The 24,432-nt window shown below is 28.5% G+C and overlaps 6 protein-coding genes across 12 annotated transcripts in view; 3 read left to right on the forward strand and 3 right to left on the reverse strand.

Annotated features, from left to right (window-relative positions):
* LOC106790305 (DENN domain-containing protein 5B) overlaps positions 1 to 4,575 on the reverse strand; it is a 27,652-nt gene extending 23,077 nt beyond the window's left edge. For 2 of the 4 annotated variants that reach the window (XM_014755095.1, XM_014755096.1), the window contains exon 1: positions 4,060 to 4,575. In XM_014755095.1, coding sequence (XP_014610581.1) covers positions 4,060 to 4,180 — 121 coding nt within the window. In that variant the 5' untranslated portion in view covers positions 4,181 to 4,575. The remainder of the gene's footprint in view (positions 1 to 4,059) is intronic. The other 2 variants (XM_014755098.1, XM_014755097.1) reach the window with 2 other exon arrangements.
* A 699-nt stretch (positions 4,576 to 5,274) lies between these two features.
* LOC106790311 (coiled-coil domain-containing protein 22 homolog) lies at positions 5,275 to 8,292 on the forward strand. 2 transcript variants are annotated; one of them, XM_014755109.1, is made up of 8 exons: positions 5,275 to 5,431; positions 5,763 to 5,934; positions 6,064 to 6,364; positions 6,442 to 6,674; positions 6,746 to 7,198; positions 7,276 to 7,716; positions 7,799 to 7,983; positions 8,078 to 8,292. In XM_014755109.1, exons 1-7 carry the CDS (start codon positions 5,379 to 5,381, stop codon positions 7,916 to 7,918), a joined length of 1,773 nt encoding a protein of 590 aa, XP_014610595.1. In that variant the 5' UTR covers positions 5,275 to 5,378; the 3' UTR covers positions 7,919 to 7,983; positions 8,078 to 8,292. The 2 variants fall into 2 exon arrangements, with proteins under 2 accessions (XP_014610595.1, XP_014610596.1); XM_014755110.1 differs by having other exon boundaries at positions 5,289 to 5,431; positions 6,016 to 6,364.
* Positions 8,293 to 8,672: 380 nt separating this feature from the next.
* LOC106790313 lies at positions 8,673 to 10,293 on the reverse strand. The gene is made up of 2 exons (XM_014755111.1): positions 9,143 to 10,293; positions 8,673 to 9,041 (listed from the first exon to the last, which is right to left on the reverse strand). The coding sequence occupies exons 1-2, from the start codon at positions 10,208 to 10,210 to the stop codon at positions 8,757 to 8,759; spliced, it is 1,353 nt and encodes a 450-aa protein (XP_014610597.1). The 5' UTR covers positions 10,211 to 10,293; the 3' UTR covers positions 8,673 to 8,756.
* Positions 10,294 to 10,402: 109 nt separating this feature from the next.
* Positions 10,403 to 13,426, forward strand: LOC106790315 (phenylalanine--tRNA ligase alpha subunit). The gene is made up of 8 exons (XM_014755113.1): positions 10,403 to 10,632; positions 10,767 to 11,107; positions 11,182 to 11,403; positions 11,497 to 11,612; positions 11,702 to 11,886; positions 11,973 to 12,334; positions 12,440 to 12,541; positions 12,752 to 13,426. The coding sequence occupies exons 1-8, from the start codon at positions 10,492 to 10,494 to the stop codon at positions 13,401 to 13,403; spliced, it is 2,121 nt and encodes a 706-aa protein (XP_014610599.1). The 5' UTR covers positions 10,403 to 10,491; the 3' UTR covers positions 13,404 to 13,426.
* Positions 13,427 to 14,054: 628 nt separating this feature from the next.
* LOC106790307 (partner of Y14 and mago) lies at positions 14,055 to 16,243 on the forward strand. The gene is made up of 3 exons (XM_014755102.1): positions 14,055 to 14,302; positions 14,663 to 14,759; positions 14,992 to 16,243. Exons 1-3 carry the CDS (start codon positions 14,272 to 14,274, stop codon positions 15,458 to 15,460), a joined length of 597 nt encoding a protein of 198 aa, XP_014610588.1. The 5' UTR covers positions 14,055 to 14,271; the 3' UTR covers positions 15,461 to 16,243.
* Positions 16,244 to 16,329: 86 nt separating this feature from the next.
* On the reverse strand, positions 16,330 to 24,136 carry LOC106790306 (xanthine dehydrogenase). 3 transcript variants are annotated; one of them, XM_014755100.1, is made up of 25 exons: positions 22,902 to 23,036; positions 22,497 to 22,660; positions 22,361 to 22,418; positions 22,181 to 22,277; positions 21,845 to 22,080; positions 21,515 to 21,759; positions 21,273 to 21,414; positions 21,027 to 21,194; positions 20,870 to 20,946; positions 20,574 to 20,780; positions 20,305 to 20,489; positions 20,108 to 20,221; positions 19,881 to 20,022; positions 19,518 to 19,814; positions 19,310 to 19,432; positions 18,822 to 19,177; positions 18,548 to 18,722; positions 18,266 to 18,457; positions 17,971 to 18,116; positions 17,719 to 17,896; positions 17,489 to 17,617; positions 17,145 to 17,387; positions 16,768 to 17,022; positions 16,491 to 16,658; positions 16,330 to 16,400 (listed from the first exon to the last, which is right to left on the reverse strand). In XM_014755100.1, the coding sequence occupies exons 1-25, from the start codon at positions 22,939 to 22,941 to the stop codon at positions 16,356 to 16,358; spliced, it is 4,182 nt and encodes a 1,393-aa protein (XP_014610586.1). In that variant the 5' UTR covers positions 22,942 to 23,036; the 3' UTR covers positions 16,330 to 16,355. The 3 variants fall into 3 exon arrangements, with proteins under 3 accessions (XP_014610586.1, XP_014610587.1, XP_014610585.1); XM_014755101.1 differs by lacking the exons at positions 16,330 to 16,400; positions 22,902 to 23,036 and adding an exon at positions 23,719 to 24,136 and having other exon boundaries at positions 16,407 to 16,658; XM_014755099.1 differs by lacking the exon at positions 16,330 to 16,400 and having other exon boundaries at positions 16,407 to 16,658.
* Positions 24,137 to 24,432: the final 296 nt, after the last annotated feature.

The raw sequence follows: 24,432 nt of genomic DNA on the forward strand, positions 1-24,432 counted from the left end.
TCATATATATAGTACAGTATTATAATATAAATTATTACATATCTATATAAATACTATTAAGTATATTATAAATCATTAGATAAGAATAAGTAATATCATATATAGTACAGTATTATAATATAAATTATTACATATCAATACAAATACTATTAAGTATATTATAAATCATTAGATTTATAATCATAATATACCAAGAGTATATTAAAAATAAATAATATCATTACAAATCACACACCATAATGCAATTATTATTATTATTATTACAATTAATAAACGGTTTATATATCAAATTTTCAAATCGTCTGTGATATGAGCAAAAACAAAGTTGAATATCCTCAAACATTTTTATTCCTTCCAATGCAATAAAAGAAAAAAGAACATAAAAAGAATTATTCTAAATAATCCATTCTTTTCCTGAATAGCAAAGCTACAAAAAAAAAATCTAAAAAGAAAAAAAATAAATAAAAAGAAGAAAAGTTGAACAGAAAAGAAAGTCTTTCTTTTTTCGAGTCCCCCCATCATCAATGAATAAGATCACCGGGTCCGCTTCTCTTCCCTTTGTGGACCATCATCGTACAAGAAAAAGGAAATAATGTGTGTGTGTATATGTGTGTGTGTGTATATGTGTGTGAGTGTATGAACATCTGCCAGGGCTGCTGGAAAGTACGGAGTAGTATCTTTAGAATCTCAGAAACTCGTTCGCATCTGTAGGTACCAAGAAACCTCGTCGTCTTCTTACGATGTCGAAAAAGAATACACTGGGAAAAAAAACGAAAATAACGACTAAAAGGAAGACTAAAAGAAAAATAAGAAAAAAAGATAAGAAATATGACGATGGCGCCAATCCTTCTACATTCTATTTTTCACGCCTACGATTCCTAAAACCAAGGGAGCTACTTTTAACTCTGTACTCACGTTCACGTGTATTCAATGTAAGAAAGAAATAATAATAATAGTAGTGTAGTAATAATAATAGTAGTAGTAGTAGTATTGGCAACATGGCAGACATCTTGGAAAATAAAAAATATGTTAATATAATAAATTTTCTTGTCCAAAATTTTGTAATATTATTAAGTTCAATCTTAAGGATTTAATTTTTGTATTTTCAATTTAGGGACCCTAAGATTGAACTTAATAATAAAAAATATATTTCTTTTTTTCAAATGTGTATCTATATATTAACTTACATTATATCTTTTCGATGAAACAACAAATATAAAAGAATTTTCTAATGTTCATTTTAATTAACATATTCGATTAAAATTTAAATGAAATTCTTTTTTTTTCGAAAGATCAAAAGTCATGAAATAAATACGACGTTAAACTACGAATTTATTACAACACGATATCATTCTTTCTTTTATTCTTCTTCTTCTGCTGCTGTTTCATCGAGAATATAAAATAGATGACCTTTGTTCGGCTCGATGACCGAACTCTGAATGAATCAACACGAATTCATGTATAAATACATTTAAATATCTATATGTAACTGAATCAAAAAAGAAAAGTCATCGAGAAAATGTTGGAAATTTTACTCTCTTACAAATAATATTTAAAATCAATTTTATATGACGTCATCATCAAACAATTGTGAACACATACACACGCATTAATTAATGTAAATGATACTCTCAAATTTGGTTAGCGATCATTAGACAATCGAAATGATTCGAGATTCGATAAATCGAACGCATTGTCAAATGAACCAATGAAAACGATTTGCCAGCCCACGTGGGTTAGGTGCATTCACAATGGCGCGAAATACGAACTAATTTTTGTTCCACGATGGATTTCGTTTTAAAAGACAAAAATAATAGAAGAAAAGAGATGGAGACACTCGATATCACTTTTGGAACGTAAATATTTTCTCATGTAGGATAAAGAGGAAAAAAAAAAAAGAAGAAGAGATAAAAGAGAGGAAGGATAGTCCCGCTTTATGTAAAACGATCCTTTTCGGTACTCTCTTCTCAGAAAAGCAAGCGTCCCGAATGTGGAAGCAACGAGGGGGGTAAATATTTTCTCAGGAAGATCCGTTGCTGTGTTTCCTGTGCACTCATTGTTCTTTTACTCCTCTATCAGAGAATTTCGCGGGAATAATGAAAACAAGCAACAACGGGATCGAGCGAATAACAACGAGAGAATAATACAAAGAAAACAACATACAAATCTTATCAAAATTGTTTCCAACCCCCTCTGACATCATTGTCAATCAACCATCCGATAATTATCTAGCATCCCCATTTTACATTTTATTCTGATTTAAATGAAAATATAAAAAATAAATAAGAGATATATAAAAAATAAAAAGGGTAAAGTGAATATTTGTACAGAAAATAAAAAGTTTTGTCAGGAAACTTTAGATTAGGTTTATAATAATATGTTCATGCAGTTTTTGTGTTTAAACAAAATTGACTTATTTAAACATATTGATAATATTTTCGCAACGAGGAAGCGAATTGGTCCGAGTCTGATGAACGATCGGTTAAATGAAGCGTATAGAAATGATAGACGATGAAATATCACCGATAAGACTATTACACGCATGTACACAAACACACACGTGCACGTGCACATATATCAACTGCAAAATGACCCAGCTTCGATCATCGGAATATAATAATCTAATGTTAAAAGACGAAAGAAAAATCTCTAATCATCTAATCGATCAAATTCATCGATATTTTTGCATTATAATCTTTAATCAGTACGTTATCTTCTACACACACACACTATATATTGCTAATAAAGATTATTGTGTCTAAAAATTATCGCGAAATTATTTTTATATGAATCACAATATTGTTTTGTTATTCATAAGCAAAGAAAATTAAAATAAAATGAAATGAAAGATAATGAGATTACATTACAAAATGTTTATATAATAAAACAAACGTAATGTGTTTACGTTTAATATGATTGATTTAAATTCAAATGTAGCATTGTGATTTCTCGAACAAATATTTGAAATAATATATTCGAATAATGGCGCGCTTTCGAAACGCGCACGCATACACGCATTACACGCATGCATGCACACACACACACACATATCGCATATGCGTTTCAACGTGAATTAGATCGAAGCGAATATTTCTTTATTTTAATTGCAAAAGATAAATTATTATCTACTTAAATAAAAAAGTAATCTTAACTCGTTCGAAAGAAAGAGATGATAAATCGTCGACTGATTTGGTGGTGGTAAATATCGCGTAACGTACGATTAATCGAAATAACGAATTGATCAATTTATTCGACTTTGGCCTTGAATCTCACGTGGTTAAATCGTTTCTTATTTATAACGCCCCCATGCTAATAATAATAATAATAATAATAAAATCGATTAAAACAAATATATATATCATAGATTTTTATTTCTACAATTTTCTTTTTTATTTCTACATTATTTTTTTTGTCATAACTTTATCAACAATATTTAATTTGATTTCATTACGAATTCGAGCGTAAATATTTGCCGATAAAATATAAAGGGATGGGAGAGGGTGGGGTGGAGGGTGGGGGTGGCTTGTTTCTCTTGGAATCAAACGCAACGTCATTATCGTCGATTGTAAACAATTCGCTAAAGTGATTTAATTAAAAAAAACAACTCATATAACACATAATAAACTATACTCTTCCAGACGGTGAACTCCATCGGCGCGTTGCGCAATCACGCGACTTTCGCGAAACGGATTTTGTTCCGTGGACTATAGAGAGAACACACACGTAGAATAAGTCTTAAGAGAAAGAGAGATAGGAAAAGGGGGAAGAGAAAGAAGATAGATGATAGATAGATAGATAGATAGACCAAGAAAAAAAATGAATAGAAAAGTAGATCATTCGAAGAATCTCGAATGAACTTTTGTGCTCGAATTGAAAGATTAAAACGACAAAAAAAAAACTACAAAATAACACACAACATAGACAAAATAGTTAATAAGAATATATTATAACGGCGTGATAATGATAATAAAAGTGAAATAAAGATTAAAAAGGGGTGACGTGCATTAATAAACGATATAAATAAAAATAAAAGAAATTAATGGGGGTAGTTTGACTTACCGAAATATTTGTCCGGTTCGAGGCCCGAATCTTTATCAAGACCGCATATGACGAAGTAATCGGCGAATCTCTGCGGATGTTGTTCGGGTCCTCGAGGTATTCCTAGGCTTCCTCCGTTCATTATCCCGATCGAACCTTATTGTTAAAGTTGAAGCGGCGGGTGGTGACAGATAGAATATATCCGGCCCGCCTTATTCTTCCCCTTGACAATTATCACGAGAAAGCTTTTTTTCCACCCTCACGAAAACGATAAACGCATCGCGACCGTTCTCTCGACTGCTCCTGTCATTTCTTCTAAGAGACTCGTGGCCTCGAGAAAGATACCGAGAGAGAATGAGAGAGAGAGAGAGAGATATATACACACAAACACACAGCTGATGTTTACGCTAACGGAAAAGCACGGAACCGCACGGGAGCACGCACCGTTCTAACCCGTCCAACAGATTTTTCCCTCTCCCACCCTCTACGCGTTACGCCACAATCCCCACCACTCTCCAAAGCACGACTGTCCTATTAGCAGCCTATCCTTCGTTAGCATACACCTCTTCTTTCTCACTCTTTCAATCTCTCTCCCACTCCCACTCGATATATTTCCGTTATCCCCATCCTTCTCTTACTACTGCTCGGAAAACACCAGAGATTGATCTTTACCTCCTTAGCTGTGAAGTTAACGGCAAATCTTTATTGGCTACGGCTATCAACCAATCCCTATCTTCCTATGATCTTATTGGTTGTTCCCTTCTCCAATGAAAAAATTCTGCCAAATTTCAAATTTTAAATTTGTAGACGCTTACAAAATATTTTTAATATCACTTTCTTTCTCTCTTTTAATAAGTCTAATATAAATAATTTTAGATAAGACTCGACATTTTTAGATTAATAGCCACGTTGAGAAGCTGAAAAATATATCGATAACATTTTAATCTTTCCATGTTCTCGATAGTATGCTCTTTTTTAATATTTATATTTATCTCTCTTTTTCTTTATTCTTTTTATACATAGATACTATGTAATTATCGTTAATAATTTGATAAGTTTTAATTAAAATTTTAATATGAACATTCTGATGTATTGAAATATAATAAATATGAATAAATACATATATTTATTATATTCATTTTACAAACGTCTCACGCCACCTGTCTGTTCCTACTAAATATATATATATATATAGCTACATATATATAGTAGCTATTCATATATATATATATATATATATATATTGTTTCATGAAAGGTTAGGTTTTTATCATTATCAGATTGAGTTCTGTATAATAAAACATTAAGTGGTAGAAGTTTTAGATTTTCATTTTTGTACGTATGATGGAGGAGGTAGATAATATAATTATTCACTCGTTACGTCAAATAGGCTGGTGAGTTAAATATAACGATCATATATTTTACTTCCTTTCTGTCACTATACTATGACAGAAAGTGGGCGTTGATTTTATTGATAATAATAAATAATTTAAATGCATTGTTTCTTGACGTTACAATTTTATTTACTATTACTATATGTTAAAACTAATTTCAGCAAGAATAAAAAAAAGAATTTACTATACACTAGTTAGAATTATTTTGTTTGAGATACGTTTAATACATATGTTAAATGATTGTATCATTTTGCAAAATGTTTTGCAATGAATAACACAGTCAACTTGTAATATATTTCATTTGTATTATATAAATGAAAATTGTTTCTAGTGGTATAAAAGAAGAAGTAACAAACTTAAGTGGCTTCGATACAGAGACTGTAGTAGAAGCAACAGTAAAATGTTTAGATGCAATAAGACCAGGTCTTGGATTGCATACAACATTGCCACCGAATATGGCAGCACGTTTTCGTTTAGGTGCAACACTGGCACAAGCATGCACGGTAAGAGATCGAAAAAATGGTATAATTATTTGATATATACTTAAGATTGTTTAATTGATATATATATATCCGTTTCTTCAGCGAATAAAATATTTGTCATCTATACTTATACTGGATTCATAAATTTAGGACCTTGGATACAGAGGTGATATCGGTTATCAAACATTTCTCTACAGTTCGGAAAATGATTTAAGAAGGGTTTTAATGTTTTTGATTGAAAAATTACCCAAGGAAAGCGATAAGACTTTAAGCGAACCGACCAGTGAAATTGCTTTGCTAGAAAAATCCATAGCATCTGTTATATCGCAAAGTTTTTCCATACCGTGGTTACCACATTTTTGTCACAAAAAGGGATTTAGAAACAGAGGAAGGGCAAATGTACCTTATAAATCTGTAAATATAGAAGTATCAACATCTGATACTGAAGAAGGTAAATTTAGAATTTAATTTTGATTAAACCATCAATCGCATTCCTCTTTACATATTCAACCTTTTTATTTTTTACAGAGTATCAAGATTACTATTTACATTATATGCAACCAGTGCCTAATCAAATGCTAACTCAACAATCTTTTTTACCTTCTATTCTTTCACACAATGCAAGAGCTATTCATTCACAATCGGTAAATATTAAAGAACATATCGATTGGTTGAACGCTCAACAAGAAAAGATAATACACGCATCTAATCACAATCAACCATTTAACAGAGTTTCTCTGAAAGAATCATCAGTATCCAAGGTAAAACTATAAAGAAACTTAAAAATGAAACTTCTATTAATGTTTTCTAATGAATATTTTTGTATTTATAGAATTCTCAACTGAACGAGGCAGATGTTCCAAACTCTGATGCTAAAGTAGCTGATACGATTATGACAGCTGATGTACCACAGCAAGAATTTGTTTCTAAAAAAGAAGAGATACAAGACTTGCAAGTTGAAAAAATAAAAGAGGAATGTGAAAACTTTAAACACAATATAGATAGTTTACAAGAGGAGATTAAAAAATTAACGGTAAAAGTAACTCAAGCATCAATGACTTATCAGAACGAGGAAAAGGCATTAAAAATTGACAAGGAACAAAGAAAAGTTAAAGCGAGAGCTTACGATTTATATCAAGATGGAGAAAAAAATATAGAAAAGTTAGAAACTATTATCGAAGGGATTACAGAAAAATTACTACATTTAGCTAATCAATGGGAAAAACATAGAATGCCATTAATTCAAAAATATCGAGAAGAAAGAGAGAAACATTCCACAAAGGCGGTAAGTATTAAATCATGTGATGTATAACCATTTAATTATATTTATAAATTCACTTGAAATTTTTATTTAATATTTAGAGTGTAAGTCAAAAGAAACAGGATGAAATAAAACTACTCAAAGAAAAGGAGAAAGAACTTGAAGAAGAATGCAGGAATAAAGACCAATTGTATTCGCAATTAGTGGTAGAAGTACAGAAACTTCCTAAAGAGATTAACAGATCTGCATACACCCAACGAATTTTAGAAATAATAAACAATGTCAGAAAACAAAGAGACGAGATTAATAAAGTATTGGGGGATACTCGTGAAATTCAGAAAGAAATTAATACGCTTACCGGTCGCTTAGAAAGATCGTTCACGGTAGTGGACGAATTAATATTTAGAGATGCGAGGACGAACGAAGCCTCGAGAAAAGCATACAAATTATTGGCAACATTACATTCTGATTGTAGTGAACTTGTTAGTTTGGTCGAAGAAACAGGTGCTACAATACGTGAAATAAGAGATTTGGAAGAACAGGTAACATATATATTTTCTATGTGATCAAAATCTACTCCTATCTATATTCTACCGTATGTAATAAATTTTTGTTAATCAACAGATCGACACGGAATCTGCTAAGAATGTTGGTGCAAACCTAGAAAGAATAACTGCTGACTTAAAGCAAATGAAACAAGAAACGGCTGCGTTAACTGCACAACTCCAAAACCGAAATTCATGATTAAGTTATAGATGCGATAATAATATATTATAGCACACTCATAATCACATAAAAATACTAACAAAGTAAGAGTTTACGATCTGATACTAATTATGAAGATACCTTGTATTTTATATGTAAATTTTGCTTAAGAAATTAACACAAAAATATCTTTTACAGAGTATTCGAATGAATATTATTCATTAAATACAAGACTAAATGGACAAATACTTTTATAGTTATGTAAAAGCCTTGTATACAATTTTAATAACTTAGTGTTATTTAATGGATGTATTAATTGTAAAGGATGCTGTAAAAATGCTGCAAAAAATGTGCCTCAGCCTGGAGCACTTGATAAATTAAAACTATACAGCTTCCAGTCCCAAATATACAATGGAAAAAAAAACATATGCACAAGTGCTCTAAAAATATCGTTGTTACGGAGCCTAATCTTTTTTTAGTATAATAAATTTCAATAATATAAGCTTTCATATTCGTTGAAAAAGAGTGTACGGCTTTAAAAAATGATCATTCGAATAATTCTTTATAATAACTACTTAAAGAGAAAGTTGTTTTTAAGCGAGCATGTACAAATGATAATACATACAAAATGAAATGTTACTTATGATCATCATAATAATTTTTTTATGCAATTTCTTTGTACTATAAAATGTTACAAAAAATGATTTGTTGATTAAATATTATTAAAAAGTATATAAACTACGTTTATATAGTTCACAACATTTCATTTTTATGATCTCTCTTTCTCTCTCTCTTTCTCTACTGCATGTACTGCATTATATTATGTTACATAATATTTATTTTATTTTAATGAAAAGTCAACGATATATTGCAAATGTTAAATAGTTGGCGGTGTATAAGCTTCTTCTTCTATCAATCTATTTAATTTCTGTAACGCTTTAGGCTTCCTCGCTAATCTCTCATCTTCCTCTTTTATTATTGCTTGCTTTTTCTCGATTTCCAATTCTATGTTTTCCTCATTTTCAAAGAATGTTAATAATCTCTCTTTCTTTTCTAACTCCTCTTTAATCTTCTGTATTTTTTCTAATCGTAATTGTTTATCTAGTAATATCTGTTGTTCCTTCAATATTTCTCCTCTAATTTTCTCCCATTCGAGGAAGATCTACAATTAAAATATAAAATATTGATGAGAGAATTATATTTATTAATCTAATTATATATGACAATTTTATGATAGCAAAGTGATGCATTTATATACATTACCTCTTTTTGTTCAGATATATCTGTTTCTGTACATTGATCAACTGCAGACTTAACTTCATTTTCTATCCTTTCGATTAAATTTTCTTTATGTAAATTATTATTTTTTAATGTATCTATGACAATTAGTAAATCTTTAAATTCTTCTGTTATTTGATCTTCAGGAATATTTGCATTGTCTTTCTTAATCAAATCAAATACTTCTTCATGAACAATATCTTCCTTGATTTCGATTAACCACTTGTTTATAAGTTCTTTCGCTTTAGCATATTTTTGATATAGAATCATTCCTCTTAATTGACAAGTTCTTCCTAAAGAATTATTCATTTGTTTACCTTGAAATACTAAAGTTTTACCAACGATTTTGAATGGATCAATGAGATCAAAATGATCATCGAAATATGGATTCCTTATATATGGTACGCGTATTCGAATTTCTTCCGTAGTATCATCTTCCTTAATTTCAGGTATTTTCCAATCGCTAGGATTTTCTAAATACTTATGACAAGAATATACAGACAATACATTGCATAACGGATGAGCAGAATCTTCTTGAAGCATCAACAATCCTGCTACCTTAGCTGCTGATGCAAAATTCTTATCTTTTATGAATTTGTTCATGAGCATATTGTAACAATAATGATCAGGAAAAATACCATAATTTAATCTATCATTTAATATTTCAAATAGATCATCGATATTATTATGTTTGAGAAAGAAACGTATAACAGCATGATGCGTAGAATCTAAAATATTACAAGCCTCAGCGGACATTCTTAATTTGTAAAGCAAATCCATAAGTTCATTCCCTTCAGATTTTTCACTAATAATATTAGCAAATATGTCTATGTCAACTGCACTAACTTTACCAAAATTATTATATTTAGATTCCAATTCCAAATAAAATTCTGCCGGTTTTAATTGTTGCAATATAGGTGATTCGAGTCTACGATTCCATGCTTCTTGACACTGATATGCTTCTGTAAGAAATAATCTTCTCTGTGTTCTTGAATTTCTAATTCTCAGGAAAGCATTCTTTCCAAATTTCATTGATTTCAACATTTTATTCATTGTTATTACTTTCTCATAATTATCAATTACAAATATATATTACTTTAAAGGTTAGAATCTGCACACTCTTACACACGTTTTTGCATCATGTATAACCTAATGTATATATATATATATATATGTACATATATGTATGTTTTTCTACTTGAACATAGCTAGCTCCCTCTGTTTTTTATAAAACCAATTAAACCTCACATGTATTATGTTATAATTCGTAAAAGCACTTAGAAATTGTGTGACGTGACGTGATAAATTAGTTAAAAAGAATTAATATTATTAAAATGTCAAAAGAACTTGCTGATAATATATTAAAATATTTATCTGAAAATAATGAAGTTAATTCCTTAGATTTAGCAGACATTTTTAATGAAGATCATCAAAAGATAGTTGGAGCAATTAAAAGCTTGGAATCTCTTGGAGATGTACAATTTATCTATTCTTTAAATATGTTTATTTTACATTAAATAAAAAACGTTTTCAATTTATCTTTTTTGTATCATTATATGTTAAAAATAAAATTGAGCAAGTTATTATACATTTTCTTTTTTCTTGACAGGTAATTGAAACAACGATAATCAGCAAGCAAAAGTGGGAAATAACAACGGAGGGTGAACATGTATTAAAAAATGGTAGTCATGAAGCTGTAGTCTATAATGCAGTACCTGATGATGGAATATCTAAATCTATTATCGATTCATCTGTTCCTTTCGCAAAGATTGGTTTTTCCAAAGCACTCGCTGCCGGTTGGATTAAACTTGATAAATCTAATAATGCGACTATTGTTAGAAAGGCCTTACCATTTATCACCGATACTGTACAAGTACACTTAAAAAATCTTGATAGTATACCGGAGAATATTAAGAAAGAATACAAAAAGAGAAAATTCCTACAAGAAATGTAAGTCTTTTAATAATATTTGAAAACTAATATATCCTGCTGTTTCTATAAAATCTTTCTTTTTTTTATAAAAGTATTGTAAAAAGCATACTACTTAAGAAAGGACCAAACTTTTCTATACAAACTGAAAAGTTAGAAACAGATTTGACTGCGGAATTAATAGCCAACGGTGCTTGGAAAGATAAGAAATTTAAACCATATAATTTTGAAGCCCGTGGATCGTCCCTAGAAGTCGGACATTTGCATCCTTTGCTTAAAGTCAAGAGTGAATTTAAAAAGATATTTTTGGAAATGGGGTAATTATAATAAATATTTCTTTACGAAGTGCATGTGTTACAAGGATAACAAAAACCAGAAAGAAATAATAATTTGACATTACATTTTTGTAGATTTACAGAGATGCCTACGAATAATTACGTGGAGAGCTCGTTTTGGAACTTTGATGCTTTGTTTCAACCACAGCAGCATCCTGCACGAGATGCACATGACACGTTCTTTATTTCAAGTACTTATCTACTTAGACATTTTTCATTTTTATGTTACATTAAAACATATAATAATTTGCTTTAAAAGAATAATTATTTTTTAATTTAGAACCAAGTCACAGCGATTGTTTTCCTCCTGAGTATTTGGAAAAAGTTAAAAAGGTTCATAGCGAAGGTGGTTATGGATCTCAAGGTTACTGTTATGATTGGAAATTAAAGGAAGCTCAAAAGAATTTACTTCGTACCCATACAACTGCGGTCAGTGCACGGATGCTGTATAATCTTATGCAAGAGGTGTGTTTCCGATGTTAACAGTTGTAATTGTAACTTTATTACAAAGATATAATAGCGATATACTTTTTTCTTTCCTTTTATTTTAGGGAGAGTTTAAACCTGTAAAATATTTTAGTATTGATCGTGTTTTCCGAAATGAAACTTTGGATGCAACTCATCTTGCTGAGTTCCATCAAATTGAAGGTGTAATAGCCAATTATAATCTTACTCTTGGTCATTTGATTGGTATGTTGTATGAATTTTTTAAGAAACTTGGCATCACTGAACTTAAATTCAAGCCAGCCTACAATCCATATACGGAACCAAGTATGGAAATATTCTGTTATCATAACGGTTTAAAGAAATGGATTGAAATTGGTAATAGTGGAATGTTTAGACCAGAAATGTTATTGCCTATGGGTTTACCAGAAGGTGTTAATGTTATTGCATGGGGTTTGTCGTTAGAAAGGTATGTGCAACATATAATATAAGATTTAAGTAGCGTAATACTATAAATATACATAAAGTACAAATCAAGAAATGACTTATTTAACTGGTATCAATAATTTATTAGGCCCACGATGATTAAATATGGTTTAAATAATATAAGAGACCTTGTTGGACAAAAAATTGATTTGGAAATGGTGTACAATAACCCGTTGTGTCGATTATATAAGTAAATATCATTTTTAAATATTTTTCTTATGTTTAATTTAATGAATTTATTATATATAAATATATCTTAATATATATATTGTAATACTTTTTAATTTCGTTTCATAAATTTACACTAAATTGATAAAAAAAAAAAGAAAAAGAAATATTTATTATATAGAACAAAATTTAAAGTTACTTCCTATACAGTTGAAACACATTATGTTGACAGAGATAGCGCTCAAATGAAATCATCAAAGATAAAGTTGCAAAGACCATTGGATGAGGAAAATCCAAAGATAAAGACCGATCAAAGTCAATGCCATGTATCGCAAATAATACAAAATGCTGCAAGGATCGAAAAACAGAAACTTATTATTTTTTGTGATCCGCTTTATCCTATATACTCAATAGAAAAGATTTTAGATCTCGCTAAAACTTACTTGAAAGTAAACATATCAACTTACACGCATTCCTCTGTAATGAAATTACCTGTATGCTTGCAAAATTTCTGTTTAAATTATCAAAATGCGGATAAGAACAGTCTTATAGATATAATATTAATTTGGAAAAACATCGGCATTGATCCAATTATGCAATCGTCTAATATGTTTGAGTTAAAGGGTGAAGTTAATATAGCGCGTTATTTCAATCGTTTAATTGAATCTCAAAAACCTAATTTATTAATATACGAGAGTAATGGTCCTCTGTACGCTAATCAAGTAGACCTTTATTTAGAAAAAATCTATAGTATTTTGCACGAAGTATCAAAAGAACAATTAAATAAAATTTTCAAACATTCACCATATACGTTAGGTGAAAATCTTTCCATTGTAGATATTGTTTTAGATTCCATAAAAAAACATAAATTAAAAAGAAAATAATTATGTATATTAAATGAAATAAATGTTAATTTTATAATAAACTATCTTATTTAAAATATTAACTTGTATATTATCTATCCTAATCATTCTAATACCTTTTCTTTTATCAATCTAAATATATATCAAGTTAATTATGTACCTATGTAAATGTTTACCTGTTGCATGTATCAAAATTTAGGTTAAGTTGTATAAATTATTTCAATGTTCAATTATATGTTAAATAATTAATAAATTACAATACCTAATTTTTTCTAATACGCATATATATAAATAATTGGAATTTTTTCTTGACAACTAATCACACAATTAAAAAATAAAACTAAATATTTTGTTAAAGATCTTCGTAAATCAATAGGACGTCTTATTCTTCTAGACGAAGATGGCAGATCGAGATAATCGATATTAGTTATTAACAAATGCTATAATCGATTACTAACATTCGAGATAAAGGGGGGAAGATAACCTCCATATTTCAAAGTTCATTACTCTAAATACATAACACACACACATATATAAATATAAATATATATATATATGTTTTTTTTATAAATAATCATAATTATCAATTAATGATAATTAGGTTATATTGTCATAAATTATCAGGTTATATATATATATATATATATATAGGATATTTTAATTTAATATTTTACTATCACTATATATATCATACAATATTTCGGACCTATAAAGAGAGAATTTGATGAAAATAACATTGACATACAAATTCTCAGAAAAAGCTCGCTTGTATACTACAAATACGGTTGTTACAATAAGTACAGTTATATCATGACACGAGGGAGTATATAGGAAGTTTTTAGAATTATAATAAAAATAGTCTCAACATACTATCAGAGTCGCGTGGAATATGGCGTCTAATTATATAAAAGATGAACAAGGTAATTCTATTTTTTTACAAATTATTATTACATTTTTTAATTATATTTTGTAAAGCCTCTCTTACTCGTAACCTTCAAAATTTTTTACTATTCTTTTTTATATAATTTTTCTTTTTTTTTTTTTTTTCACAAAACTTGTTGCTCTTAACCTCAAACATTTTGATTATTCTTTCATAAGTTTTGTATAATGTTTTTTTTTAATCCAAATGTATGAGAATTCTTTCTTAATTTTTATTTCAATTAATTTGAATACTTCCAATTACAATTATAAGGAAAGTTTCAAATAATAACTTTAACTTCTCATTCATTTAATCACATTTATAATTATTCTAAACATTGTATCTTTTATTTGTTTTATAGGCGGAACATTTATTCCTGCCAGCCAACGTCCGGATGGTACATGGCGTAAACCACGACGTGTAAAAGATGGATACATACCGCAAGAAGAAGTACCCTTGTATGTTAAAATATTTTAATGGATTTAATCGTTTGAGTACTAAACTGTTGAAAATGTTTTGTCAAAAGGTGCCATGTTATTGAAATGCAATTTAAAATTGATATGTGATCATGTATTGTTTGGTATTTGTTAAAACAATTTGTCTAAAGACTACTAGAACTCAATCGGTTAAAAAACAATCCATATTACTTACTCTAATGTCCTGATATTAATAAATTTTATTTTGTTATAGATACGAAAGTAAGGGCAAACAATTTGTAAAAAACAAACCGATTTATCCTGTTGGAGCAAGTCCAGAGTTCATAGCTCAACACAAAGCTAAACAAGAGGCTTTAGCAGCGAAAGCAGCTAAGAGTGTAGCAAATGTACAACCAAAGCCAGAAAATAAAAAGAAAAAGAGGAAAAGTAAAAATAAAAATACTGAAATAATAATAGAGGAATTATCAAAAACTACTATCTCGCAAGCTAAAGTTGAAGATAAAGTGTCAGCGTTGAGTAACGAGATAAATAAGATGGATCAAACAATTGTCGACACGGAAAAAAGAATAAAAGGTCTTCGTAAGAAGATAAGGGAAATTGAATCATTAGAAGAAAAAATAAGAAGTGGTTTATTAAAAAATCCGGAAAAAGAGATTTTAGAAAAAATGCGAAGAAAGAATGAGATTATGAATGAAATTAAAACTTTAGAAGGGAAATCATAAGATGCAATTATTTGAGATATTGATACGAATCAAATGTGATGTTTATTATTTTCTAATTCAAAGAAATTATATTAAATATAATTAATTATTAGTATTTAATATTTGTAGCATGCATTAATCACATTTCTCTTTTATAATAATTACAAGATTAGTCTTACGTTACGTATTAAATATTTTATTGCGATTTGCAATAAATAATAATCTTGACATAATTTTTAAGAAAAGAAAAAAAAAAGAAAAGAAACAATTACATTCAAATTAAAACAGATCATCACCTTGTAATATATATATCGTATGTATTATATACGAATACATCACATATTTTCCAAATTTATTAAAAATCTCTAAAATTCATTAGAGAATAAACCATCCTGTAATGCTAGTAAAATAATACAATCGGAGTTATGTATTTAGATGTAAGATTCATATTGTTAAACATCAGACTTAACAATTTTTAATTAAACAAATATCTTAGATTTAAGAAATGTATTTCTTTAGTATGACAAAATATCGTTAAGACTGGTGTACCTTTTACATTACACAACTTTTATAATGTCCTGTGACAAAAGTTATATCATAAATCAATGATATTAGATATATTCTGAAAATTACTTTTTTTTAGTACCACCAATGCACCTTTTTTTTTCTATATAAATATATATATTATATTTTAGATGTCTGGTTACAATATAACAGTTATCATATACAAAAATAGTTAGTTAAATCAAAACGATTGTCTCGATTATTGTAAGCACTTAAAACAAGCTGAAATTAAAATGGACACCGTACTTTATATATTACAATATGACGTATGGTGTAAATATATATTAGATATAAATATATATTAACAAATTCATTTTTTTTTTTTTTATATATATATATATAAATATAATTTTTATGGAATTTTATTCCATTGTTTACTCAAATCGATTTCCGGAATCTGTAAGGTAAAGAAACGTTTTTAAATGTAATTTAAATATGTATAGGATAAGTAAAACAAAAGGAACATATCATTGTCATTATATATTACCTTCATTATTATATTATCCACGCATGCTGTACGAATGCGTGCTGCTGTGGCAGGCGAATCTAATCTGAAATGACCTGTAATATTCGCATCTTTACGCGCAGATTTAATAGCTTCTTTAATAGCAAAGAAAACAGATGATGCCAAAAACAAAGGTGGTTCTCCAATAGCCTGTAAAAATATGTTTAAAGTATCACATATCGAAATGAAATGAAAAAAAAAGAAAACATTAGTTAACATCGATCTATAAATTTTGTCGAATTAGCTCGCGTATGCATACTTTTGAAGAATAAACGGTTCGAGGATTGGGAGCCCCTTTCAATAATGAAACATTAAATTCTTGTGGTATATCGGCAAACCCTGGTAGTTTGTATGCACCAGGTCCCCTGCTATAAAGAAATCCAGTTGGAGAATACATCAATTCTTCTAACACAAATAATCCGTAACCTTGCGTGAAGGCACCTTCAATTTGACCAATGTCAATAGCGGGATTTAAACTGTCTCCCACATCCATCACTATATCTGTTCTAAGTATCTATTTTGATAGATATATGATCAATTAGTTTTGATATATACACTTTTAAATATGCACTGTATAATATATTTTCAAATTAATCTGAAAAACAATATAATGTTTAAGATTAAAACGATACGTACTTGATGATCACCTGTAAGACAATCGATCATTACTTCTGTACAAGCAACGCCATAAGTAAAGTAATTATAGGGATTTCCTGAATTAGTTTCAAAAGAATATCCAATATTTGGAGTTTGATAGAATCCAGTTGCCGAAAGACTAATTCTACTTAAATAAGCCTTCTTTACCCAATCTTCCCAAGTGCCATTTGGATTACTATCAATAATAGGTTTTAATCGTTTCATAATCTCATTGCATGCATTCTGAAAAATAACAAATATAACACGTGTAATTAATTATAAAGTACATTAAAAGAAAATATATATATATATTAATATGTATTAATATTTATCTACGTAAATACCATAACAGCATTGCCATTTAAATCAGATCCACAACTGGCAGCAGTGGCCGAAGTATTTGGTACTTTATCTGTGGCAGTTTCAACAATATGGATCTTATCTGGATTTACTTTTAACACTCTGCTGGCGACCTAATATTTAATGTATTTCAGATAATAAGATTATATTGTTGATAAACTTGCGTCTATTATAAATTAATAGAATAATTTGAAATTTTTATCGTAGCACATACTTGGGTCATTTTCGTATGCAAACCTTGTCCCATTTCGATTCCACCATGGCTAACTAAAACGGAACCATCGGTATATATGTGAACGAGTGCTCCACCTTGATTTAAGAATAAAGTAGTAAACGAAATTCCGAATTTCACTGGTACGACGGCTATTCCTTTCTTCTTATATCTGTGATGTCTGAAATATAAATGAAATACAACAAAATTAAAATAACGACAAATATAATAAAATATAAGAGTTTACAAACATACTTATTAAATTCTTGAACTGCAGCTGCTCGTTCGTAATAATTAGAAGAACTTAAACATTGTTTCCAGCAACGACTTATGGTACAATGAAGAAGCGGTTGATTGTAATGAGTTACATCTCCCTCTTTGTACATATTTAATTCTGCTATCTATAAAAACAAACAAACAAATTATTTTCTATAAAATTTATGTATGCGATATGTACGATACGAATGAATCAATTTAAACGAAACCAAAGATTAAATAAATGTAAAAATACGTACTATAAAGTTTCTATGTTAAATATTAAAAATAATACCTTTAGAACGTCTACATTCAAAAATTCAGCGATATGTCTAATCATATTTTCTGCAGCGAACATAGCTTGTGGACCACCGAAACCACGGAAAGCGGTATTGGAAGGTAAATTTGTTTTACATAGATAACCACACGCATCTACCACTGGTATTCTATATGAATTATCAAAATGGAATATTGTACGTTCTAATATCTAAAAAAAATTAAAAAAATCAACATATTTCATTTATCATATGTAAAATATTTGCATATTACTTTATTTATTTCATAATTAATTATTTACCGATGGAGAGAGGTCAGCAGAATATCCTGCATTACTGTATATACGTATTTCGATGACATCTATCAAACCATTTTTTTTAAATCCAATTTTATATTTGAAATGATATGGGTGTCGCGTTCCCATCATTATCATATCTTCATCTCTATCCAACACACAACGCACAGGTTTGCGCAATCTATAAAAAATGTAATATATATATTATTTTATTCGGCGTTGAATCTAACACATACAAATTTGGTTTTTAATAATTGAAATCCTTTAATTATATTCATACTTATATGCAGCGAGTGCAGCTGGTATAACAAGCATATAAGGACGAGATTCTTTTCCTCCAAAACCACCTCCCAATCGCTTGACACGGACACTAATTCTATTGCTATGTATGTTTAAGGCATGAGCAGTAAGCTTTTGTATTTCAGAAGGATGTTGAGTTGCACTAAATATTTCAAGTTCATCTTCTTCGTTTGGTACAACAATAACAGCATTTGTTTCCAAATAAAAGTGTTCCTGTCCACCCGTATGTATTTCACCCTCTATTATATGATCCGTTTCTGCGAATGCTTTATTTGCGTCTCCTCTAATAATACGTTTTGTAAAGCCAGTGAAAAACGAATTATGTTTAATAGCCTCCTACAAAAATATTAATTATAATGTTATAAACATTGAGGAAAAATTAGAACATTTAGTTGATAGATGTACGTACATTCAATTATAAAAAATATATAAAAATAAAATATAGTTGTAGATTTTATTATTAATTACCTCTATAGATACAATTAAGGGTTCTATATCTTCGTATTCCACGACAACATTTCTTGCAGCTTTTTGTGCAGTATCTTTATCAACTGCAACAACTGCACCTATAACTTGTCCTTGACTTGTGACCTAGAAAATAATTAAGCATGTTCTACATTATGTATTCACATTACATTGTACTTACTTTTAACATTTAATTTTGATCTAAAATTACCTTATCAGATTTAAATATTTCGTCATCATATATAATAGGACCGACCCATCGTCTATCATCAGGAATATCTTTAGCAGAGTAAAATGCTTTAACTCCTTCCATTTCAAGAGCTTTCGACGGATCAATTTTCAAAATTTTTGCATGTGATCTTGTCGACAATACAAGACTCATATATAATTCTCCATTTATTGCAGGCATATCATCGCAATAAATTGCTTCACCTGTTGCTTGTTTATAAGCACTGGTATGGACGATTGTACGTCCAATTAAATCAGTGTGAGGTTGATTTTCAGGTACCTAAATACATATTAATGATTATAATATTTCAAGAAATATTGGATTAATAAATATATTATAACGTACAATTTGGAAATATTGCGAACTTTTTGGTGTTTTATAATGGAAGCACTCTGTTGCACTTAATATTTCTTTTGGCAGTGGTTCTACATTTGGCAAATTCATTGATAAACATTTACTTATATGTAAGTATCCTTTGAGAAATAGACTGAAATATGATATAAAAATGTATTTATAGAATAAATATAATTATTTTTAATATTGAGATATGTAATATATTTGACGAAGTATACCTTAACGATAGAGCATGACGATACATAATCATACCGCCAGGAGAATTGTCCGTTAAATTGCATTCTTCAATTAATGAATCATATACGGTTTCCAATAAATTCTCATCCCATTTTCTGAAATGATAAAAATCTCATTAAATATCCCATTAACTTCCCATTAGAACTGACTAATTTTAAACGCTTAATTTACGACAAACCTATTAATCATTTTTTGACGTGTTTGAGAAGCCAAAGTAGTGGTTGGAGCTTTTCCACCAAAGGATAAATATGCATCCTCTATTATTCGTGTTTGATCCTTGAAGAATACATTAAAAGCCATATTCACTATTGCTATGTCATCGTCTCGTCTCCTTGATTGTTTGTAAGCAATAAAATATTGATTCTGAAAAAAAAAATAATGTGCATACAATTTTAGAGATTTTTTATGTTATAAGTTTTATAATAATTTGAATTTGTTTTTATATACCTTATGAGAAAAAGGAATTTTTACTGAAACAAGAACTTCTTCGGGTTCTACAATATTACGCCGATAACTGGTAAAAAAGTTTTGATCGAGCAATACCGTCCTGGTTCCTTTTTTTAAACTTTGCAATACTACCTTCGCACGAGCAGCTACCAATAATGGAACTAAATCCGATACGGGACTACTGGTTATTATATTTCCAGCAATGGCCTGTATAATTTAATTTTATTTTAATTGTACACATTTTTCAGAAGGATTTAATAAAAAAAAGTACAATGAAACCAACTATAAAAACTCACGGCTACGTTTCTAATTTGTTTACCGCCAAAAAAGTGTAACATTTTTATTATCTCTGTAAAAATTCTTGTTTGAAATTCTGAAAGAATTTAAATACAATGAAAATATATCTACATATATATACGATTTTCTTTTTAATATTGAAAAATAAAAATTTACCTGGTTTTGTTTTGATATAATGATTAAGAACTTCTTGCAATTCGTTCAAAGTCGTGCTCGCACCAACTATTAATCCATCCTTGGTTTCTACAATTTCCTGCAGTTCTTTTACTTGTACTGGCTGTATAATTATTGGATATATTAAATGTCTGAATTTCATTTCTATACCTGCAATACAATTTAACTTTATAATAGAGTGACTATATCAAACATGAAAATAAAATACATCGAAGAGAAAATACAAACCAACTTCTGTATTTCCAATTACAATTTTGGCGGATGGAAACTCGTTTTTAAGGCAAAGTAGTTGCGTTAAATTTACAGGTCTGAACCAAGTTACATTTTTGCCTTTTATTACTAAATATTGCTCATTAAGATAAGAAGATATCTGTAAATAGAAATATCACATACATATATGTTATTAATAAAATGAATTTCTATCAAATTAATTCGCAAATTAAATAAATTGAATTTCCAAATAATTTTACTTGTAACTTTGGTGGAAATATTAAATCCTGAGAAGGATCATACGGACTGAATCCTTTAGAATTAAAAACCTCGGTAGGTTCGGATGAAAATGCTTTCTTGCAGCAAGCATCTCCCATGCCGCAAACACTTTCGCATCCTTTCTCCTTGGGCATATTATTAGCAAGTTGCATTTGTTCCCATTCTTCAGTAAAGGTTTTGTATCCTTCTATAATTGGTCGATATCCTGTACATCTGCATAAATTACCTAAAAATAAAATATTTTATTATTAAATTTGTACTTTATTAGACATGTACAATAAAACATAAATTAATTTATAAAGTTGGTTTACCTTGAAATGCAATTTCCAAATCTTTCATTGTAGGTTTTGGTGTATTTCTCAAAAGTGTATACATAGACATAACAATGCCAGGTGTACAAAAACCACATTGGGAACCATGTGATTTAGCTATGCGTTCCTGAACAGCATGTAATTTTGTTTTGATGCTACCAATTCCTTCTACTGTAGTCACTGCTAAACCATGTGCAGCACATATTGGAAATAAACATGCATTTACTGCCAAATGACTATTATATTTAATAATTAAGAAAATAATATTTAGTTTCTAATATAATTAATTAATATTGTCTTTAAATTATATTTTAAATGTATAGAAAAAAAGGATACACAATTGATTTAGTCCTATAATTATATTTTGAAATCATAACAGTGCATGTTCCACATCCACCTTCGGCACATCCTAATTTGGTTCCAGTTAAATGTACTATATTTACATAGTTAAGGTTCTATAGTTAATGTTATCAAAAATATAATACATTTTTTATATATTAATTTTTATAAGGATACATTTATTACGAAGGTACCATAGTAAAGTCCACTCAGGCTCCACCTTATCATCTAATATCTAAAATAATCAAACTCAATTAATTTAATATCATACCTATTCTTTATTCTTTTGATTTGTATCGACATATAATTTTACCTCTTTTCCATTAACATAAAAAACAAGAGTATTCGCTGTGAACTGTTTAAATTCATCATTAATTGTATTCCCATTGTGTATCTTTGTTTTGTAATTCGTGTCATATATAGTGTTCACTGTCCCATTTAAATTGCGCTTCATTGTTCCATAAAAATGATCTTTTCCTATAAATACAATTACATCGATATATTATTTATTTACATTAATATTTCTTCTTTCATCCCTTTAATAGTCTTAGATTATTCATTAATTTTCAAAGCGGGGTGCATCATGTTTACTATAAAGATAATACTTAGAAAGATTCAATACAGTTGTATAATCATTTTCAATACATTTTTATTTTCATTGATTTGATTTTGACATGGATCAGTTTTGCATTATTGACAATAATACAATTACACATACCACTGCCAAACATAGTAGATAATAATGTTATTGCATTCATAAAAGATGAATATACATGGAAAATTACTCTAGATATAAATGATGTTGCAATAAAATTTACTTATACGTCATATAGCGATAATTAAAATATGTGCAATTGAGATAAAGTCATGTATTTTTTATAGAACTTGTTTGTTCCGATATAATAATTGCTCAATGAACATTCTTATGAAATAGACAAAAATAAGATAAGTTGATGATAAACACGTAAAATTATTAACGTTAACTTCATTTTACAATATTTATTTCATTTCGATATATTTGAACTGCCACATATGTTTACAAATGTTTTAAATATTGTTTCTAAATATAATGTTTTTAAATATTATATTTTTCTAATTATATATATATCTAACACAACAATCACTTGGACACATTTTAGTAATAAAACTATATAGCAACAACAACTTAAACATCTTTGAAACAAATTAAATAATCAAATTAAATTATTAATGACTACACAAAACGTAGAAGCATTAAACAAAGAAAAATTCATCAATTTATCTTATCGATAAATTGTAAGTGAATCTGCGCAGTAGATATGCGCAGAAACGCAAGATTGCATAAGAAATTCGTATTTAAAAAATGACCTACTTGGATTACAAAAATGATATACTTTTAATAAATACGAATAAACTATTAAAAAAGAAAACAATTGCAAATAAAATAATTATTACGAAATATTCAATTATTTTATTTTATATAATATCATGTATATAGAGTAACAGATTAAACGTATCTCGAGATAAAATGTACACGAAAAGTAATTCATTCTTACCTTCAATTGTTTAATAGTTTGCAACGATCATACACAATATATACGTACATATAAAATATATATGCGATATATATATTGTAAAACAAATAATCCACTATAATTAAATTTTAAGAACACTATATATGATTGCTTCTGTATGTATATCCACGAAGTTGTAATACACAATGCACTAAGTTTACTGAGAAACTGATACTAAAACTGGAGACTATGATCGTAATATATCCCTCTCAACTGAGTTGAGTTAATTAATCATCGATAATTCAATACTGAAATATCTTAAGAAGATTGTCTCGATATAATAATATTGTGATATAAGATAAATGTGCATATACAGTGTCTTGTAATACCAGTGATTTCAACTTGCATGATATCAACCAACAACATTAGTTAATTATTATTTCATAATTTTGTTTTCAACTTTCTAAAAAGGCATTTCAAAATCTATGCTTATATGGCATTTTTGTCTTATATTTGTTTTTAAAATCGTCGATAACGTTTGATGGAGAAAAACTGGGACACCCTTTATATATACATATATATATGTGTATAGATTATATTCCTACTTCATTTTCTAATCAATTTTGTTGATTAAATCATGTCTTTTAGAAATACTTAAGTAAATAAGGGTATTTTTACATTATTATCTTAAGTATTCTATCTATTAAATATTTTACGCATTTTTACTTTGTATTATAATACATAAAATATAATCTA

The sequence above is a fragment of the Polistes canadensis genome, unplaced genomic scaffold, assembly GCF_001313835.1.
Source record: "Polistes canadensis isolate GaletaPanama2010 unplaced genomic scaffold, ASM131383v1 scaffold_229, whole genome shotgun sequence".
Taxonomy (NCBI): domain Eukaryota; kingdom Metazoa; phylum Arthropoda; class Insecta; order Hymenoptera; family Vespidae; genus Polistes; species Polistes canadensis.

Excerpts from the sequence above, each read along its gene's own strand:
- LOC106790311 (XM_014755109.1), top strand. The coding sequence starts at position 5,379 with ATGATGGAGGAGGTAGATAATATAATTATTCACTCGTTACGTCAAATA. Across the intron at positions 5,432-5,762 it reads TCGTTACGTCAAATAGGCTG|TGGTATAAAAGAAGAAGTAA; the intron begins GTGAGTTAAATA and ends AATTGTTTCTAG. Across the intron at positions 7,199-7,275 it reads AGAAACATTCCACAAAGGCG|AGTGTAAGTCAAAAGAAACA; the intron begins GTAAGTATTAAA and ends TTTAATATTTAG.
- LOC106790313 (XM_014755111.1), bottom strand. The coding sequence starts at position 10,210 with ATGAATAAAATGTTGAAATCAATGAAATTTGGAAAGAATGCTTTCCTG. Across the intron at positions 9,042-9,142 it reads ATATATCTGAACAAAAAGAG|ATCTTCCTCGAATGGGAGAA; the intron begins GTAATGTATATA and ends TTTTAATTGTAG.
- LOC106790315 (XM_014755113.1), top strand. The coding sequence starts at position 10,492 with ATGTCAAAAGAACTTGCTGATAATATATTAAAATATTTATCTGAAAAT. Across the intron at positions 11,613-11,701 it reads TGACACGTTCTTTATTTCAA|AACCAAGTCACAGCGATTGT; the intron begins GTACTTATCTAC and ends TTTTTAATTTAG. Across the intron at positions 12,542-12,751 it reads CCGTTGTGTCGATTATATAA|AGATAGCGCTCAAATGAAAT; the intron begins GTAAATATCATT and ends TTATGTTGACAG.
- LOC106790307 (XM_014755102.1), top strand. The coding sequence starts at position 14,272 with ATGGCGTCTAATTATATAAAAGATGAACAAG. Across the intron at positions 14,303-14,662 it reads TTATATAAAAGATGAACAAG|GCGGAACATTTATTCCTGCC; the intron begins GTAATTCTATTT and ends TTTGTTTTATAG. Across the intron at positions 14,760-14,991 it reads CCGCAAGAAGAAGTACCCTT|ATACGAAAGTAAGGGCAAAC; the intron begins GTATGTTAAAAT and ends ATTTTGTTATAG.
- LOC106790306 (XM_014755099.1), bottom strand. The coding sequence starts at position 22,941 with ATGAATGCAATAACATTATTATCTACTATGTTTGGCAGTG. Across the intron at positions 20,490-20,573 it reads AAATTCCTTTTTCTCATAAG|AATCAATATTTTATTGCTTA; the intron begins GTATATAAAAAC and ends TTTTTTTTTCAG. Across the intron at positions 19,433-19,517 it reads AAATATTTAAATCTGATAAG|GTCACAAGTCAAGGACAAGT; the intron begins GTAATTTTAGAT and ends ATTATTTTCTAG.